Source organism: Equus asinus, chromosome 28 (assembly GCF_041296235.1).
Source record: "Equus asinus isolate D_3611 breed Donkey chromosome 28, EquAss-T2T_v2, whole genome shotgun sequence".
NCBI classification, from domain to species: domain Eukaryota; kingdom Metazoa; phylum Chordata; class Mammalia; order Perissodactyla; family Equidae; genus Equus; species Equus asinus.
Window position 1 is genome coordinate 38,689,534 of NC_091817.1, and position 20,155 is coordinate 38,709,688.

General features: G+C 40.3%; 1 protein-coding gene across 7 annotated transcripts in view; it reads right to left on the reverse strand.

Moving 5' to 3' along the window:
• WDR59 (WD repeat domain 59) overlaps nt 1-20,155 on the reverse strand; it is an 83,365-nt gene that overhangs the window by 20,772 nt on the left and 42,438 nt on the right. For 3 of the 7 annotated variants that reach the window (XM_014849606.3, XM_014849783.3, XM_070500225.1), the window contains exons 11-19: nt 16,982-17,061; nt 15,599-15,731; nt 15,344-15,468; nt 13,637-13,801; nt 11,468-11,563; nt 11,156-11,312; nt 10,546-10,615; nt 4,699-4,852; nt 884-940 (exon numbers count right to left, since the gene is read on the reverse strand). In XM_014849606.3, coding sequence (XP_014705092.1) covers nt 884-940; nt 4,699-4,852; nt 10,546-10,615; nt 11,156-11,312; nt 11,468-11,563; nt 13,637-13,801; nt 15,344-15,468; nt 15,599-15,731; nt 16,982-17,061 — 1,037 coding nt within the window. The remainder of the gene's footprint in view (nt 1-883; nt 941-4,698; nt 4,853-10,545; nt 10,616-11,155; nt 11,313-11,467; nt 11,564-13,636; nt 13,802-15,343; nt 15,469-15,598; nt 15,732-16,981; nt 17,062-20,155) is intronic. The other 4 variants (XM_014849691.3, XM_070500224.1, XR_011498938.1 and 1 more) reach the window with 2 other exon arrangements.

A 20,155-nucleotide genomic window follows, 5' to 3' on the forward strand; every position in this document is an offset into this window, starting at 1 on the left:
ATTCAGCAGTCGGGTTCCCTGGGATAGGCTTTTTGAGGGAAGGTGGTCACGTTGGCTGCTCCACCTGCAAGTTGTTGGCAGCAGTGGTAGTTGCTAATCAGGGCTCCTGATTTCAACTGGTTTTCATATGAAAAGGCTACAGGACTGTTCCCCTAAACATTTTTTACACCAAATGAAATTTACACAAAAGCCTCAAGGCTGCCTTGCACAGCTCGAGGTCACCTTGGCACTACTGAAACATGAAGGGAGTGGGAGAGGAAGACAGAAGAGGGGAGATGGCCGACAGGAGTGAGTAAGAAAGAAAGAAAAGGAAGAGAGATGTCCATAGTAGTTTTATTGTCAATGCAAAATATTGATGGTAAGGAAAAAATATGTTCCAGAAAATTCCCAAAGGATTAAAAACTGGCTTATGTGTCATGCCAATGAAGCAGGTGGGCACTTCTCTCTTTGAACTAGACCAAGTCGATAAAAACAGAGAGACAAAATGGTGGAAGACTCTTATATCTTCCTCTGCTTCCCCCCATGCCAAAGGTAGGCTTTTAAAAGCTATGTGAAATTATACAAATACTCCAAATGAAATCAGGTGAGCTAAAGGCTTATAATTGGGGTTCTTTCCAAGAAACCCAGTATTTAGCTTCATTTTCAAAGAAGTCCATTCACAATCCTTAACCATCTCAGTATTCACCCACCAGAAACCGTGTTGGAACAAGGAGACAGTCCTTGGCACCTGACTCCCAAGAGTGAAAAATTTATCATGCTGGTCCCAAAAACCAGCCAGCCTGTCATTTCAGGTTCCTCAAAGCCAGGGAGGTGGCATTTTATTCTTGGGCCTTTGGGCAGAGACAGGATTAGTTAAGGAGAGCATTTGCACAGCGCACAGTACCGGGAAGTCGTTAATTGCTTGTATGGACCAACGTCGCCGGGCAGAGCGAGGAGACATCTGTGCGTGAAAACGTTACACCCAGGAGGAGGGAAGAAAAACACCAAGAAAATTAAAAGGAAAAAATAGAATAAAATGAAAGTTTCCCACATATCTGATGGATTAAACGGTACCATAATATACTGCAAAATCAGGATTGAAATGATTTAAGAATCTGAACCTGAGCACAGCAATATTTGGATTCCCTCACCTCCCTCCCAACCATCACACTCCAAACCGGCTTCACTGTCATCGTCCTCCAGTTCGAAACATATTTCAAGATAGAAGGAGGCTGGCACCCACACAGCTCTGACAAAGGAACTAAGGTCTGCAGTTTTCTAACGAGGACTAAGATCACAGTGCGAGTGGAGAAACGGCTGGAGGACTGCTTTCCCCTTCAAGGGCACACATATGTGTGAGAAGATTCTCATTCCTACAAAGGAAGAAGTTCTTCAATAGACTCAATACCAAATTTTTTGTCGGTGTGCGGTTGCGGGGCTTTGGGGAAATCGGAGTCTTAGCTGGGACTGCAGGACTATTCTCAGAGCGATTCCATGGGGAATGGGAGCCTAAGAGAAATGGAGGGAAAGAGGGAGCTTACACGGAAGAGTTCGACTCTTGAGGGCACTCTCCCTAACAGCACGAGCATCAACGTGAAACTGGGAGTGTAAAACACTGACTCTGGAAGTCAGAAATTATTCTATTAACTTCAAGACCTCCCCACTTCTTTGTTAGAGCTATTTTAGTAATATACACTGAAGCAAATGTGGAAGGCTGCAAAATTTTTTAAATGTTTATAGGGCAACGTCTAATGTTTTTCTTAAGTTCCGGGCCTTCTGATTTCCCCTAGGAATAAACAGTATTTCATCAACTACTAATAGTTGGTCCAGTTACCAAATGAATGTTAGCATCTCTCTGTGCTTTCTAACTGCCTACAGAATTTGATGGTTGTTTTAGGTCTCTCACATTTTTTAAATTTGTAGGAGCAAACCTTGAAATTCCATCTGGAGAAGATTTGGATGAATATAACAATATGACCTAAGTAGAGCAGGTTAAAAACACACAAAAACAAGAGAAATGAGCAGTAATCCCCAATGGCTCTAGAAAGATTTTTCCGTAGTCTCCAAAATACTCTATAATTCCTTCATTGCTATACTTTATGTAGTTTTATTCTTTTCCTTTACTCTTAACTCATTTAAAGATCTCAGGGGTAGAGACCTAAAAAAGAGAATAAAAATATGAAGGAGAAAAATTTAAGCTGAAAGTGAAGACTTAAGCACTGAGAAATTTAGTAAACTAGAATCATTTCCAGAACAAAAGTACTAAAAATGATTATTTGACATGTGAAACTAAAACACCTGAGGATCAAAAAAATACCCCTCAAGGGATAAAACTGTATTGACCTCCGTTAGGAAGATAAGACGGTCTACATAAGATATCATGGCCATATTTCATTTCTTTAACCACCCCCCATGCCCTGTATAAATGGGATGGGCATCAACAGGCTCAAAGAGAGATGAATTTACTCCAGAGTCATCACAAAATAACTGACTTACTCACTTTAACTTCTTATTAGGTTGAACCACGTGAAACTTTTTTTAAAGTAAAAAATGGTCAAATAAGGGGCCAGCCCCGTGGCCAAGTGGTTAAGTTTATGTGCTCTGCTTCAGCGGCCCAGGGTTTCGCCAGTTCGAATCCTGGGCACGGATATGGCACTGCTCATCAAGCCATACTGAGGTGGCATCCCACATGCCACAACTAGAAGGACCTACAACTGAAAATACACAACTATGTACTGGGGGACTTTGGGAGGAAAAAAAGGGAAAAATAAAATCTTTAAAAAAAAAAGGTCAAATATCAGCAATTTCATGATTTAACCTAATAATTACTATGTCATCCATTAAAATGTGTCTCTCTCCCCCAGGGCTTCTAGGGTTCTTGTAATGTTCTATTTCTTGGCCTGTGTAGCTGTTAATCCACTGAATTATATGCCTACGATTTGTGAGCTTTTCTGTATAAATGTTAAATAGCAATACAAAATTTTCATATGAAATTATAATAAAAGTGTCTCCCCCTATTTTATTTGGTCACTATCTGAAATAAAACTTAAAGACCACTTACTTCATCATCCTAGAGGATTCTAAGGGCCCATTTTCTGTGGAGAAGCAGCATGCTGGGAGTCACCCCAAACTGAAATATCACAATCCTTTCTCCACTCCCCAGCAGACCCTATCTGATTAAGAGATAATTATCTATGTGCCTGTGGTCCCTCTTTTTGATTATGGTGTTTGTAGTAAAAGAGGCCAGACCATCAAAACCGTGAATGTGTGTTTTATAAATGCTTCTGCATCAGAAGAGGTCCCATCTTGGAACTGGAGTTATTTTGACTGGAAATGGCCTTTACACACTATCACAGAGTCAAAAGTACTAGTCAATCTATTTTGCCCAGGCCCAAGCCAAGAATGAATAGCATATGACATGAGTTGAAAGGGAATTCAGAACTGCCTGTTTGACTAAACGATCTCCTCAACCTGGGCCTGACGCTAAAGAAAATTCCACATTTACCCAACCATGAGTTTGTCTGGTTACTATGTCAATAAAATGCCTTTTTTCCAACCACTTTATCAAATCCTCAAACCAGTTACCTGCTAGTCTGAGGAAAAAGGAGAAAAAAGACCTAAACATTTTTGACATAAAGGACTTGGGAGGATATAGGTGTTCCAAGAAGGTCTGTGACAACCAAGGGGGCAGAATTCTATCAGAGATGTGAAGAAGGGTTGGCCAGAAAGGCAACAAAAACAATCATTTTCCCTACTCAGCTGAATGGTTTTGCCCAACATCAGTTCCTGCCACTCATTTCAGTCACATACAACCCTAAGACTCGACTTTGGAGATGGTCAACTCTCAGTGTGAACCAAGGTTAGACACCATACTGCAACCGAAGTAAAGGCACTGCTAACACTTGCTAGAAATTGGTTTTTTATTTAAAATAATTCAATTTAAAAACAAATTTTAATTATAGTCAATCCATCTTTTCTCAATTCGTGGAAGACAACAAAGAATTCCTAACAACTGAGTTTGTTAGTAGCTCAGTGGTAATTCTGTTTAGAACATCATGTCAGTTTAAGCCCAGATACTCAACCTGACAACAGGGAAAGTTCTCAGGATCATTCCTGTGCTGTGCCAACTTTCTCTACACTGTCATCACCAAAGGCTTCTGACAGCTTAATAGCTACATTAGGGATGGTAAGTTCCTTAAGAACCCAGGAACATAAGGACAGGTTCGGGTGACTTTGGTATAAACTGGTCTGTTCAGATGGGTATTTCAGTGTAGACTTAATAAAAGTCTAAAACCTCTTAGAGATCAACTTTAAAACTTCTCACAACTATGAAGTTCCAAATATATCAAGATCCCAAGCCTTCAGAAGTATCACTTAATTTGCTGACAGACATCAGAACACCAAGGAGAACCTGAAGCTAAATTATTCTACCTGAAAGAATGGGAATCAACTTAACGAATGGGGATTACAAGGACAGGGTTGGATGGGGAGTGAAGAATATGGATCCTAAGAACTAACCCTCCCCTCCACACACACAATTTACAGTAATTAAAATCGACTGAGAGGAACAAAGCAAAGGTCCTTCTTGAACAAATTAACTATGAAAGTGAAAGACCATAGGGGGATTACTAATTAGCTGCTGTGTGTGATGGCAGGGAGACAAAGAACAAGAATCCAGAGGGAGGGACAAGAATCAAAGGCCAGGGCTCTGTCGCTTACCCGCTCCTTGTAGTAGAAGGAGCTGATGGAGACCTGCTCTTTCTCGCTGCGGGTGGGGCTCCCACTGTATAAACGAAGGTTTCCAGGGGCCTCTGTGCGGATCTTCATTGGCGCAATCAAGCCAGTATGATAAGCAGACAAGGCCGAGAGAGATCTGTGGTTGAAAACACAGAATTATCCACACTGGCTTGAGTCTTTCCATATTTCTAAGTAGTGCCATTCTTAGCCATTCCTGATGAAATCAAGAGGAAAAGATAGATAAAATCGAAAAAAAAAGGGAAACTCCAAAAAAAAAAAACCCCAAATAGAACTTTTAGAAGTGAAAAATGCTTTATCTGCAAAAGCAGAGAATACTTCTATGATTGTATACATAGAAAATTCAAAGGAGGGCCGGTCCCGTGGCCAAGTGGTTAAGTTCAGGTGCTCCGCTTCAGCGGCCCAGGGTTTCGCCGGTTCAGATCCTGGGTGTGGACCTAGCACCGCTCATCAAGCCATGCTGAGACAGCGTCCCACCTAGTAGAGCCAGAAGGATCTACAACTAGAATATACAACCACGTACTAGGGGGCTTTGGGGAGAGGAAGAAGAAAAAAAATTCAAAGGAATCTAGGAACTACTAGAAGTGATAAGTGAATTTAGATGGGTCAATCTACAAAAATCTACTATGTTTCTATATATTAGAACAAACATCTAGAAATAAAATTTTAAATAATTTCATTCACAATAGCATGAAAACACATCAAATATCTAGGAACAAATTTAATGAAAAAAATGTGCATTGAAAATACAAAATACTGCTGAGAGAAATTAAAGAAAACTCAAAACAAAGAGAAATATGGCATGTTAGTAGATTGAAAGATTCCATCTTATTGTCAAGATGTCAGTTTTCTGGTGGGAGTGCAAACTGGTGCAGCCACTATGGAAAGCAGTATGGAGTATCCTCAGAAAATTAAGAATAGATCTACCACATGATCCAGCTATCCCACCACTGGGTATTTATCCAAAGAACTTGAAAACACAAAGGCATAAAGATACATGCACCCCTATGTTCACTGCAGCATTATACACAATAGCCAAGACTTGGAAGCAACCTAGGTGCCCATCAAGGGACGAATGGATAAAGAAGATGTGGTATTTATACACAATGGAATACCACTCAGCCAGAGGAAATGATGAAATCCGGCCATTTGTGACAACGTGGATGGTCCGTGAGGGTATTACGCTGAGTGAAATAAGTCAGAGGGAGAAAGTCAAATACTGTATGATCTCACTCATAAGTAGAAGGTAAAAACAAAGACAAACAAACACACAGCGAGAGACATTGGATTGGTGGTTACCATAGGGGAAGGATGGGGGGAGGGCAAAAGGGGTGATTAGGCTCACATGTGAGGGGATGGACTATGATTAGTTTTTGGGTGGTGAACATGATGTAGTCTACACAGAATTTGAAATATATTACGATGTACATCTGAAAGCTATATATTGTTATAATCCAATGTTACTGCAATTAAAAAAATAAAATAAACAAAATATATTCTTATCAACATTAAAAAAAAGAATTCAAATCTATTAAATTTAATCTGAGAAGAGCTTAAGTGAAAACACATCATGCAATATATACATTTTCCCCTAAGCCATTATTTTCTAAATAATCTATAATTGCAGTTCTGATTTTTTATTATTAAATTTTGTGATATTTTGATATAATCCAAAGGATACTGGCATATAAATAAATTATGAAGCATAATAACAAAAGGAACACCCATAAATGTTACATTCAACTTAAAAATTAGAATACCACCAACTCCATTTAATCTGCCTAGATAATCCTCCCCAGATATAGCCACTATTCTGGATTTCGAATGCTTTATTCCCTTGTTCTTGTTTTCAGTCTTATTATATGTATGTATCCATGAATGTATTGCTTAATTTTGTTTCTGAGTTTTATAAAACTGGTTATTATGCTACATGTATAAAAAAAAAAAGATAATTTTCTCCAAATTGCTCTATAGAGTCAACACAATTCCAATCAAAATACAAGCAGGTTTTTTCGTAGAAACCAATAAACTGATTTCACATTTTTACAGAAATGCAAAAGACCTAGAATAGCCGACCCACTCCTGAATAAGAACAGTAAAGACGGAGGACTGAACACTTGCAGACGTGACGGCTACTCTGGAAAGCTACATTAAGAGTACAGTGTCGGCATCGGGGAACCAACAGATCAAAGGAAAAAACGGAGTCCAGAAACAGACCCATAAACATGGTCAACTGATTTTCAACAAAGGTATAAATGCAAATTCAATGAGGAAAGGCAAGTTTTTTCCATAAATGGCGCTGAAACAACTATATACCTTTACTGAAGAAAATAAACTTTGATCTCTATCTCACTTCATACACAAAAATTAATTTGAGATAGATTATAGACCTTAAATAAGGAATTTAAAACTATAAACTTTTAGGGGCCAGTCCAATGGTGTAGTGGTTAAGTTCACATGTTCTACTTTGGTGGCCCCGGGTTTGTGGGTTCAGATCCCAGGCACAGACCCGCACAATGCTCATCAAGCCACGCTGTGGCAGCATCCCACACACGAAATAGAGGAAGATTGGCAACAGATTTTAGCTCAGGGCCAATCTTCTTCACCAAAACAAACAACCCCCCCCCCACTAAACCTATAAACTTTTAAAAGAAAACACAGAAGAATATTTGCATGAGCTTGGGGTAGGCAATGATTTTTTGTAGACAGGACACAAAAGCACTAACCAGGAAATTTTTTAAGTGATAGATTAGACTGTATCAAATTAAAAACTGCTGTTTATTGAAATCATTAAAGAGGAAGAAAGACAAGCCACAGATTAAGAGAAAATCAACTACCACAAATAAATAATAAGAAACACAGTCCAAAAAAAAAAATGGGCAAAATACTTGAACAGGAACATCACACAAGAAGATACCAAATGGTTGATAAACACAAAAGCTGCTCAACATCATCAGTCATCACCACAACGAGATAACATTATACACCCACCACAATGGCTACAGTTGAAAAGATTGAAAATAGCAAGTTTTGGAGAGGACATGGAGCAACCAGAAACACTGAAACATTGCTGGTAAGAATGTAAAATGGCACAACCACTGGGGACAGACTTTCTGGCAATTCTAATGTAATTAAACAAACATACACCTATCCTATGACCCAGGGATTCTACTGCTTGGGTAGAGAAATTAACACTCATGTCCTTAAAAAGACTTGCACATGTAGGTCTACTCATAATAGTCCCAAACTGGAACTAATCCAATGTCCATCATTAGGAGAATGAATAAACAAATTGTATTATTCTCATAAAATGGAACTATTCATACACACAGCAATGTGGGTCAATTTCAAAAACATTAAGCTGAGCAAAAATAAGCCAGACATAAAATAGTACACACTACATGATTCTATTTAGATGAAGTTCAAGCACAGGCAAACTAAAACTACAATGATGTAGGCATCGTACATGTACACTGTACATGATGAAGTCAGAAGAGTGGTTTCCTCTGGGTAAAAGGACCAGGGAACTTTTCGGGGTGAGAGTAAAGCTCTGTACCTTGATCTGGGTGCTGGTCATCAAGGTACACATTCACATTTATGTACTGTAAATTATATCTCAATGAAATACTCTTAGTATGAAAAACATTCTAACAGGAACATTTTTCCCTCTGTTCCCAAAGCCCAGATGCAGATATTCTTGTTTCCCTTTAAAGCAGGTGATTGTTGTCTAATCTAACCTTTCAAATAAGGAACCTCATGCAATGGAGGGGCTCTCTGGCACTTAGCTCCCAGGTCTTGTGGGGCCAAGGTCTCGCCTGCTGGGTTACTGCAGACACTGGCCGCCTGCCAGAGCAACAGCAGAGCCTGCGCATGCACCTGGTTCCATCTCCTTTCTTTCTTGTTAGTCAGCTATTCATTCATAAGTACACTAATTATACTACATCCAATATTTCTAGGTGTTTGTAGCAGGAGGGTTTCCAAGTTATCTTGGTCACCACACCACAGAACCAGAAGTCTATGGTATATAACTTACAATATTTAAGCTTAAAAAACCAATACTATGGGGGAGGTTGTGCACGTGTGGAGACAGGGGTATATGGGAATCTCTGTACTTTCCACTCAATTTTTGCTATGAACATAAAATTGCTCTAAAAGATAAAGTTCATTAATTAGGGAAAAAAACCTTTATAACATGATCCAGCAATTCCACTCCTAGGTATATACCCAAGAAAAATGAAAATGTATGTCCACACAAAAACTTGTATATGAACGTTCATAGCAGCATTATTCATAATAGCCAAAAAGTGGAAATCCAAGATGTCTGACTGACGAATGAATAAATAAAATGTGCTACATACATGTGATAGACTATTATTTGGCAGTAAAAAGAAATGAAGGACTGATAGACACTGCATGATGTACGATCCTTGAAAACATACAAAGTGAAAGAAGCCAGTTTCAAAGAACCACACAGCATATGATTCATTTGCATGAAATGTCCAGAATAGGCAAATTTATAGACGGAAAGTGGACTGGTGTTTGTCTAGGGCTGCAGGAATGGGAGCCCTGCGGGTGGTGACAGCTAGGGGATGCAGTTTCTTTTGGGGGTAATAAAAATGTTCTAGAATTGACTATAGTGATGGGTGTACATTATTTATGAATATACTAAAAGCCATTGAATTGTACACTTTAAATAGGTCAACTGTACACTGTGTGAATTACATCTCAATAAACTGTTAATAAAAACTTTTAGAAAAACAAAAACCAGTAGTAATAAGAGGAAACACAGTTAGAGGACTCCCAATGTGCCAGGCAGCGTTCCAAACGCTTTACTGGGACTAACTCGTTCAATCTGCACAGCAAATCAAGGAGGCAGGTGCTGTTATCATCCCCAAGTTACTGTTGAGGAAAATCAAGCAGAGTCCTAAGGTCAGAGAATGGCAGGGTCAAGATCTGGACCCAGCAGTTTGCCTCTGAATCCACACTCCCATTTGCTACACTAGGTTGCCTCTGAAAACAAACAAACAAACAAACAAAAACTAACCAGAAAACATATTAAACTGTTAACAGTGGCTCTCCGTGGGACACGGAAAGGAAAAGAAGAGCTATATTCATATTTTAACTTAAAACTCCTGTGTTGAGTTTTTTTAACATACTACATATGTAATTTAAAAAAAATTAAACACACTTTGGTAATGTTAGAAGTAGGATATTAGTGTGATGAGATTATGGATGATTTTTTTTTTTGAGGAAGATTAGCCCTGAGCTAACATCTGCCACCAATCTTCCTCTTTTTGCTGAGGAAGACTGGCCCTGAGCTAACCATCCATGCCCATCTTTCTCTACTTGATATGTGGGATGCCTGTCACAGCATGGCTGGACAAGCAGTGCGTAGGTCCACACCTGGGATCCAAACCAGTGAACCCTGGGCCACCGAAGTGGAATGTCAGAAACTAACCGCTGTGCCACCGGGCCAGCCCACCGATGATCTTTTCTGCTATTTTTCTAGTTTTATTTAATGTTTTATTTAACATTAGCAATGGAGGAAAGCACACTAAAAAAGAATTTGCCTTGTTTTGACAACAGCCTTTATCCAGCTACTCCTTCTAATGGTTTGGTAGTAACCCTACAGTAGAAATCTCAGCTTAGTTGCAATTTAATGAAGCTTGATCTTTCTCAAGTAAAGCTTATAATGGGTGTTTACTGAAGAACTACAACCAAGTGTCCAAAGACAAACTCAGCGGTCACTGTCAGGTGTCTGCCCACCTTCAGCCTGTGAATGTAGCTTCCGTCCGCATCTCCCGGACTCACCGTGGAGTAGGTTCTGTCGGAGACACTGCTCGATGCATCGTCATAGGCCTTGTGAAATACACCAAATACCCTGACAAAGGAGACATCAGATGAGCACATCCATGTCAATGAGCCAGACGTGGACAATCCTAAGGCAGCACTGGTCAATGTGTTGTCTATCTCAGTCTATCAGATGGACCAGACACATTTTCATCAGGTGCAAAGGCCCACGACTGCAGTGATTCTTAACAAGGACAGAGGTCAGAATCTCCAGGATCCAGGAGAGACGGGATGTCTGCGGTTTGGAAAAACTCTTCACAGGTACTTTATATTTCTCTGCTAGGGGACCTGTCCCCTGTCAAGAATCAGGGCTCTGAGTAAAGTCTCAAATTCATGCTCATCAGAATGAAAAAAATTAAGACTTAATTCTGGTGAACACTCTTTCTTAGAATTTGTCCACAGACGCCAACTTGGCATCAGATCATATAACACTACTACAGAAATCTTTTGAGTTCTCAGGAAACAAAAACAAAGAAAAATTTTCTGCTGGAGACTTTTTTAGACAGACTATACAATATTCTTAGCCACCGTCTCTCAAAATCTAGAATCAGAGAACTAAAAAGAGACCAACCTGCTCCACAGAACCTGGCCCCCGAGGTCCTAGGGAAGGGAATGTTGGCATCCTGGTATGACCCATAGGCAGTGGTCACCCGGGCAAACGTTGGTAAGGGCGGTGTGACGGAGTTTGGGAGTGCAAAGGGGTTGCTGGAAGCGCTGTCTTCTTGGTTCTGAAATTTAAAAATCAACAGCCTAAACACCGTAACCTATCTTAAAGTTGAATTACAAAATAAGGATACACGATCACAAAGTCAGGGAGCCCAGGAGTTTAGGGAGGAAGGAATGAAACAAAACACCAAAGCACAGGTTGGTACAAGAATCCCACCACAAAAGACTCAAGGCAGGAGACAAGCTGGCGCAGGCAGGGCTCCAAACAACTCTGGTTGCGTTTCACTTTTTGCAGCGAAGTGTCTTTCAGGATCTAGAAAAGCCAAAAAACGTAGTCAAGAATAGCAACATTCTTTCTCCTTATCACAATGCTTTTATTCTGCAAAGCAGCTGGAGCAGTGAAGGTGCAGGGAGATGGGAGCACGGCTGTGTCTGAGGCTTCCAACACAACATCCCACTTTCCACCTTCTCCAGAGGCTCAAAGAGAAGACTCATTTCGGAGCCCTCTTTGAGAAGCCCTTTCCTTTCTTAGCACACAGTTCGAGAGGGCACATTTCTTTACAGTGAGTTCTTCTCCTTTCCTCTCCCCCCACCCTACCCCCTCCATGGGAAATTTCATGGAATAGAAGTAATACCTGACAAGCTGGATTGCAAATTGCTCTGCGTGATAGAAACCATGGGCAACAGATTTCACTTCACTGAAAATTAGAATGGATGTTTTTTTTTGGTTTTTTAAAAATGTAAATCCTAACATTTTAATGCACGGTTTGTAGATATAAACTGACATACACATACTAAATGAAGAAAGGCATGTAAATTGGACCTGTGCTGTCCAATACACAAGTCATTACCCACATGGGGCTACCGAGCATGTGAAGTGTGGCTAGTCTGAACTGAGAGGTGCTTTAAGTGTAAAATTCACACTGAATGTTGAAGACTGAGTCCAAAAAAAAAGAAAGGAAACTAAGCAAAAAAAGAGATTAGCTTGATAATTTTTATATTGATTAAATGCTGATATGACAAATAATTTGGATATACTGGATTAAATAAAAATATTACTGAAATTAATTTACTTGCTTTTTATTTTTAAAGATTGGCACCTGAGCTAACATCTGTTGCCAATCTTCTTTGTTTTTCTTCTTCTTCTCCCCAAAGCCCCCCAGTACATAGTTGTATATTCTAGTTTGAGTGCCTCTGGTTGTGTTATGTGGGACGCTGCCTCAACGTGGCCTGATGAGTGGTGCCATGTCCGCGCCCGGGATCCAAACTGGTGAAACCCTGGGCTGCCGAAGCAGGGTGCACGAACTTAACCACTCGGCCATGGCGCCAGCCCCTTACTTGGTACTTTTAATTTTTTTTTAGTGTGCCTACTAGAAAATTTAAAATTACATGTGGCCTGCATTATATTTCTATTGGACAGCATTGAATTAGACCTTTAAAGACACTTCCTAATCCTATCATGTTTATATCAATGGAAAAATCTATCTTTTTTATATGTCCAAAGGAGGCAACGAAATATTCAGATTCCAAGTACAAAATGTAAATCAAATCTGAACAATGAGCATTTCGGAGATCCTTACACCACTTGAAAAATTTCTTGGCTACACATCATACCCCAAGAAGATGGAGCAATCAAGTAGTATGATACAAACTAGGCAAAAGGTGAACGGCATCCAGGTCAACTTGGTTTCGCCAAGATATTCCCGTTACTTTCATGGGTGACACTGCTCAAACTGAAAAGGTGTATCACCCCAGCTCATGAGGCTTTTTCATGGAAATTCTGCCTGCACGAACTGAGAAATCAAGTTTCTGAACCTGGAGACATGGGCTGTACAGCCTCCGTTCAGGTACCACCACCCTTTCGCACACCTCGCCCGTACAGCCAGACAGCCTCATTCTAAGAGGATAATATCTCCTTTTATGGAACGGATTTTTTAATGACTTTACATACTTTTTTTCTGATTATAAAGTATCTTTTAGCTTCACAATACATCTTGCCTATTGTTTCCAGATAAATGAAACTGTATTGCAGGGTTCTTAACCTGGGATTAATGTGCAGCTTTAATGAGATCTGTGAGCAGATTATAGGCAATTACAGAATTGTCTATTATTTATAAGCAATATTTCTGAAAATATACGCAACATTTGTGCAAATTTTTCTGGGGAAGGGCCCATAGTTCTCCTTAGACTTTCAAGAGGGTGGGTCCATAACCTAAAAAAGGTTAGGAACCATTACTCTGTTTTCAACACAAAATTAAGAGCAACTGTTAACGCTGCATAAGGAACAGATGACTTCCAAATTTACTACTCAGCTCAGATACTGATGCACATGAACAGAGCTCTCCTCTTACAACGTCAAGGAGAATTTGTGAACACAGATGCCCACCTTCAGCAGCTTCGCTTTCATTGTGGACGTGATGGTTGTGGGGTTAATAAACTGGAAGGAAGGGGCAGCGTTGTTTGGGTACTGCGCGGGGAACTTCACCAGCATCTTGACACGATGGTTGCTGCAGTGCACAGACACTGTGCAGCTCCTATCCGCTGCGTCCATCTGCAAGGGAAATCCACAACTGTGTTAGAGATGATCCACAAAGGGTCTTCAGATGCACATGGTTTTAAATAAGCCAACTGAACACTCCAGGCTCCTGGTAACCGGATGAAGGGAGAGAGTTTCTAAACACAAATGAATTTGGAAGATTTGGACAACTCATTTTCAAAACGGCTTTTGACTTTTAGCACTGATTTAATAAGTTCAAAGTATTTTGACTCAAAAAAGCTTCCCAAAGCTGTGAGATAGGCTGAAACTTGCTATACTTTGAGATGGGAAAATAAATCAGGAAAAGTTAAATACCTGGCTCAAGTTAAAAAGTACTCCTAGAAAAATCCACAGAGACAGAAAGTAGATTAGCGGTTGCCAGGAGCTGGGAGAGAGGGCAATAGAGTGACTGCTAATGCATATAGGGTTTCTTTTGAGAGGATGAAAGTGATCTGGGAGCAGACAGTGGTGATGGTTGCACAACTCTGTGAATATACTAAAAACCACTAAACTGTACACTTTGGTGAATTTTATGGTCTGTGAATTCTGTCTCAATAATTTTTAAAAAGCAGTCCTGGGAAAGGAATCAAGATCGCCTTCTTAAACTAGATCACTAGGTATCCACACTGTTCTCAACTGGGACAAAGAGAGTATAATACTGAGTTGATAATAGATAACCAACTAATCGAGAATTCTTTCTCTCTTTGGATTTCTTGTGCTGCCAACTAGAGATGGCAGCTGGAGTAAAGTGAAAAGAGGGACACACGTGGGAAATCCGGAGACTTGGACTCAAACGTGATCCCTTCCTCAAACAGCTGCTGGCCTCGGACAAGCCACTTTCTCTCTTAGTGTTTCTGTTTCCTCATCTGTAAAGTGGTGATAAAACAACTAATTGCAAAGTTGTTTTAAAGGCCAAATGAGATAATTATGTAATTGCACATACCCATGCCAACTGTTACCTGAATCTGGGCAAACGAAAAACTAATAAACTTTTAAAACTTCTTTATAGAGAGAGATTCAATTCTCTGAAGAATTTCAATACCTGCCCCAAAGGAAAAGAGTCAATCTCTCCATGTGTGACGTGAACAAAGAGACTTGGTCACCTTCTTCCTCTGAATCTAAATCACCGAGGAAATGACCAGCTTTAAGAGAAGATAGTAGAGCATAGCACACACAGCCCTGGAGAGTCGAGAGGTTTGGTTTCCAAACAGCTCTGCCATTACACCACCAGTAACCTTTGCTAAACCACTAAGCCTTCTGGATCTAAGTATCTTCACATATGGTAACATGAGGTGTTGGAGCATCTAAGGAGATGTTAAGACATGAGAGCATTAGTTTATCCCTTGGTTCGTCTTAGTAGAAAATAACAGGGTAAGAAAAAAATCTGTATTTGTAAAACACCTATTTCTTTAGAAAACCTACAAAATAAAAAAGTAAGAGGAGACGCTTACCTATTAGAACAGCAAAGGAATTTGCTAGCCAAAATCATAGGTGAAATAGTTCCCTCTCCCACGCACTCTGAGCAAGCCTGAGAGAGCTCAGTAAACCCCCGCGCACCTCCACATTGACATTCCTGATCTGTACATTGATCAGGGAGAACTCCTGCTGCAGAGTCTGGGGCAGTCCCAGTTGATCTGATTTCTTCTCTTCCAGGACATTGCTCAGGGGGTCTTCCTTTAAGACTAGCAGGAGAAAGAGGTTCAATTGTTGGAAAAATTTTTGAAATTGAGTCAGAGAGCAGTTCTGGAGTATCTGCCACAACTCCGAAATGTGTAGCAGGGCCTCACCTAAAACATCAGTTTGACCAATTACCTTCTTCCTCCCCATGGCTTGAGTTGTGCTGGTGATCTGTATCTGGAGTGTGAAAGGTCTTCTCTGGTTCCGGTAGAAGAGAAATGCTCTCAATGAACTCATCAACACCATCTAATATGTCATTTGCACAAAGCTGCAACAAAGGGTAGAAGATCTAAGTCTAGAGACGTCAGTGGAAATGATCATCACGTTTGGTTAGAGTTCTGACTCAAAAATGGGAGTCATAAAGGATAGAGATGTCAGCCAAAAACTGATACAATCAAAAGGGGGCTGCCTGGCAGCATAGTGGTAAAGTCTGTGCACTCTGCTTCAGTGGCCTGGTGTTTGCTGGTTTGGATCCCAGGTGCGGACATACACACCACTCATCAAGCCATGCTGTGGCAGCATCCCACATAAAAAATAGAGGAAGATTGGCACAGATGTTAGCTTAGCAACAATCTTCCTCAAGCAAAAAGAGGAAGATTGGCAACAGATGTTAGCTGCCGAAAAAAAAAAAAAGGAAAAAAGAAAAGAGGGGGTTTTAACCATCACCAACTCTCCCTGCTTAAATACCAGGAGACTAGACTCTATCATTCTACCCTGGAAAATTTTCATCCTGTTCATAGTTTACACAAGTCTCAGAAAACATTATTTTAAATTCTGAGCCTTGATGGAGTTAATCAGCTAACCCAAGACCAATAATATCATAACCCTCAAAGCATTTGGAGCAAATGGTACTTTCTGGAGAAAATAGATTTGAAAGACAATACTTGACCAAAATGCTCAAGAGTGACTTTGTACTCAGCAGTGTCGAAAATTTTACCCTGCATTTTCTATCCACTCTATACAGAGCACTATGAGAGAGGCAAAACCAGTGAGACACGTTCTTGCCTTCAAGGAATTTAGCCACAAATGAGAAGACAGAACCCTGTGATGAGGAAGAGCAAAGCAAGGTCCACAAAAGCAGTCCACACCAGGTACCACTGTGGTTCATTAAGAAACAGGTATCGCTTATGGGGCAAAAACTGGAAAGGGCTTCCCAGAACAGGTGTCATGGATGGACATTGCAGCCTGCAAGGGTAGAATTCCGAGCCAATTTAGAAGAGAAGAAATGAAGCCCATAGGCCATTCACTCAGTATGTTACCCATACTCTGTCATACCAGGACAAGAGGAAAAAAAGACATTCAGAGGCTTTTCAGCCTTAAAGTGCTAAATACTGAAGTTGGCTCTTGAAGACCCCAAAGGTTCAGTGTGGCATACATGAGCCACTCGGCCAACCAGCAAGTATTTATTAAACACCTATCATGTATCCTCTAACTTCCACAAATGCCAAATCTTGTATTTTTTTTTTAAGTTTCTGGTGAATCCAGTTACATTCCTCCACAATAGCATTGAAAACATACCCTCTGCATCTGGGAATCCACCCGCCACATTCTCAAGGTCTGATCCCGTGACCACGTAACCAGCTGGTAGTCCTTGGAACCTAGAAATCACAATATAAGAATCCTGGAAATTTTTCTAGATTCAACATCAATTTTCCTACAGATTGCAATGGAGTGAGAATCATTCATTTATTCATTCATTCATCCATTCAACAAATATTTGTTGAACATCTCCTACATGCCAGGCACTGTTCTAGGCACTAGGACTACAGCAAGAATACAACAAACTCTGTCTTTATAGATCTCACATTCAAACGGTGGAAACAGACAAATAAACATGTAATAAAATGTCCAGTAGTGATAGTGTTATAAAAAAATAACACAGGATTAGAGAACAGAGGCTGATGGGAGAGAGAGCTATTTTTAGACAGGACTCCCTGAGGAAGTCACATATGAGCAGAAACTTAAATGAAATGAAATAATAATGGGCAAATGAGCAGGTGAAGAGTGACGCTGGGATTTAACGTTAACATTAAACTTTCACCTCCACAAACATTCTGCCTTTCATATGCTCCAGAGGAGCTGGGGATGAATGTGATTTTTGTAAAATGAATTGTTTTAAACGCATCATGGCATCTTACTATTTAAAAGAATTTTTTGGTAAAATGACACATCTCTTTATAAAACAAATAATCAATCTTTAATGTTCTTAATTGACTGAATTATATTTTCACATATTAGGTTTAGTCAAAGGGAAATTATTCTACAAAGGTTCAGGGTGCTTTACAAAAGAGCTTTAAGAAAGATCAGGACATTTCAGGGTAATTATGTAGCATCTAGAATCTCCTTCATGGCCATCTTTAGAGAGCAAAGAATTCAGAAATAATTTCATCCAATTCCCTCATTTTACAGATGGGGAAACTGAGGAAACAGAGAACAAAATCAGTCCAAGCTAACAGGGTGAACGAGGGGCAAAAGCTCCTTCTCTGTGTCACTGCCTTCAATCAGGCCTTCACTCCTCAATGTTTTAATACATCCCTGTGTGCGCCTAACGAGAGGGCGACTCTTCTCAACCGCTGCCTGCTATAGGTTCCACCATCTAGACTCATGTTCACGTCAACAACTTTTGACTCCACAACTGGCCTCTTTTCAGGTCCCTGACTTTGAAGAAAAGTTATGCCTAATTCCTCTGTAACCCAACTCCTCTACGCGGACCTTTGGCCTACTCCCTCTCATTTTCAAAGGGCTCTTGCTTTCTCACACACTCCCGTTCTTGCGTCTTCTCCTTCCCTTCAAATAGAGGGGGCAGCAGCCTCTGCCAATCAACTTCGTCTGCTTCTCACCTTTGAAGGCAGCTTCCTTCACAAAACCAGTTCCTGCTGCCTCTGTTTACACTACCTTGCTTCTAGCCTCAATCTGCTTTCGGAACTCCTCTCTTAATGATCATATGGCTTCCTATTTGTACAATTAAGTGCTTTTCTCTTACTCTGTATGATGATCCTTCAGCAACACCTGAAACCAGTGACTGCTGTTTTCTTCACGAAACATCCTTTCTGTTGGTCACAACATCCTGATTCTTTTCCTACCTCTCTGAGAGCTCCTGCACCACAGTGAAAACCAAAATCAAAGCTCAAGGTGGTCCAATAAAAACTAAGAAGATGTGGCAGTAAAAATAAAATGGAGCAGCATTAGGTTGAGAAAGAAGTAAAATACAAGAATACATGCAGGATGATTACATTTATAAAAAGGTTCAAAAACAAGCAAACCTAAATTATTCTGGGGGATGCATAAATGGGTGATAAAAATAAAAAATAAAAAAGAAATCACTATCATAAGTATTAGGACAGTGTTTACTTCTTTGTAGGGAGGGGTTGTGATCAGGAAGGTTCTGGGTTCTAGGAATGTTCTCATTTTTTTTTTTTTTTTTAAGATTTTATTTTTTCTTTTTTCTCCCCAAAGCCCCCGGTACATAGTTGTATATTCTTAGTTGTGGGTCCTTCTAGTTGTGGCATGTGGGACGACGCCTCAGCGTGGTTTGATGAGCGGTGCCATGTCTGCGCCCAGGACTCGAACCAACGAAACACTGGGCCGCCTGCAGCAGAGCGCACGAACTTAACCACTCAGCCACGAGGCCAGCCCCTCATTCTTGACCTTAGTAGTAATTACATTGATTCCCACTTTATAACAACTTGTTAAACTGTACATATTTTATGCAATTTTCTAGATAGATGATACATTTCACAATAAAAAGGAATTTTACAGAACACCTGCAACTTGTACTCAAAATTTCACTATTGGCTAGATAGTCCTAATTTATACAATTCATCCTACCAACTTATAGATGACAGAGATATTGAAAATGGGTTGCTAAAAACTTCTTATTTCATGCCAAAATCATGCATGCAAATTGATGGGATAAAAGACCAAGCAGCCTCATGTTTCTAGAAGCAAGAGAGATTTCAGAAATAAAGATGGGAAAATTAAGAGAATGATCAAAAGAGTCCCTTCAAAAACCATCATGGAAGAGGCTTGGGAGGGTCACAAACAAGCTGGGGTAAGAAGATGCCTGCTCTGATCCAGTCCACTAGAGACCTTCCCTGGGACTCTGGACAAGTCACACCGCTCCACTGCTTGGCCCTCCTTCTCTAACATGGAAAGACCAAGAAATATGCTTCTGTTCTGTAAAACCTTTAGCGAGTGTGACAGTAAGATCTCAAGAAAAGAGAGGCTGCGACTAAATCTGCATGGTGAGTTGGTAGAGAAATTGAGGCCAAGGGCTTCCTAACTCTCATTATGCTTATGACCCTGCATTAGTGAGGGCTGATGAGATTAAGCTGCAATAACAAACAATCCCAAAACCTCAGTGGCTTAAAGCAAGGATTTCTTGCTCACTCTACATCTCCACTTCCTCTTCACTCCTGACGGCAGAGTGCCATCTGGAGTTTTGCCAGTTGCTGTGGCAGAAGCAAAGAGAGTGTGTAAATGGCAAACTGGCTGTTAATACTTCAACCAGAAGAGATCGCCTCACTTCTGTTCATGTTTCACCATCAAAGCAAGTCATTTGGCCAAACCTATCTTCAAGGGGATGCAAGGTAAAATACCACCATGTGTCTGTGAAGAAAACTGGGAACATGTAGTAGGCAGCGCTAATGATGACTCAGGTCTCCCTCATCAACAGAGGGCAACTGCTGGAGA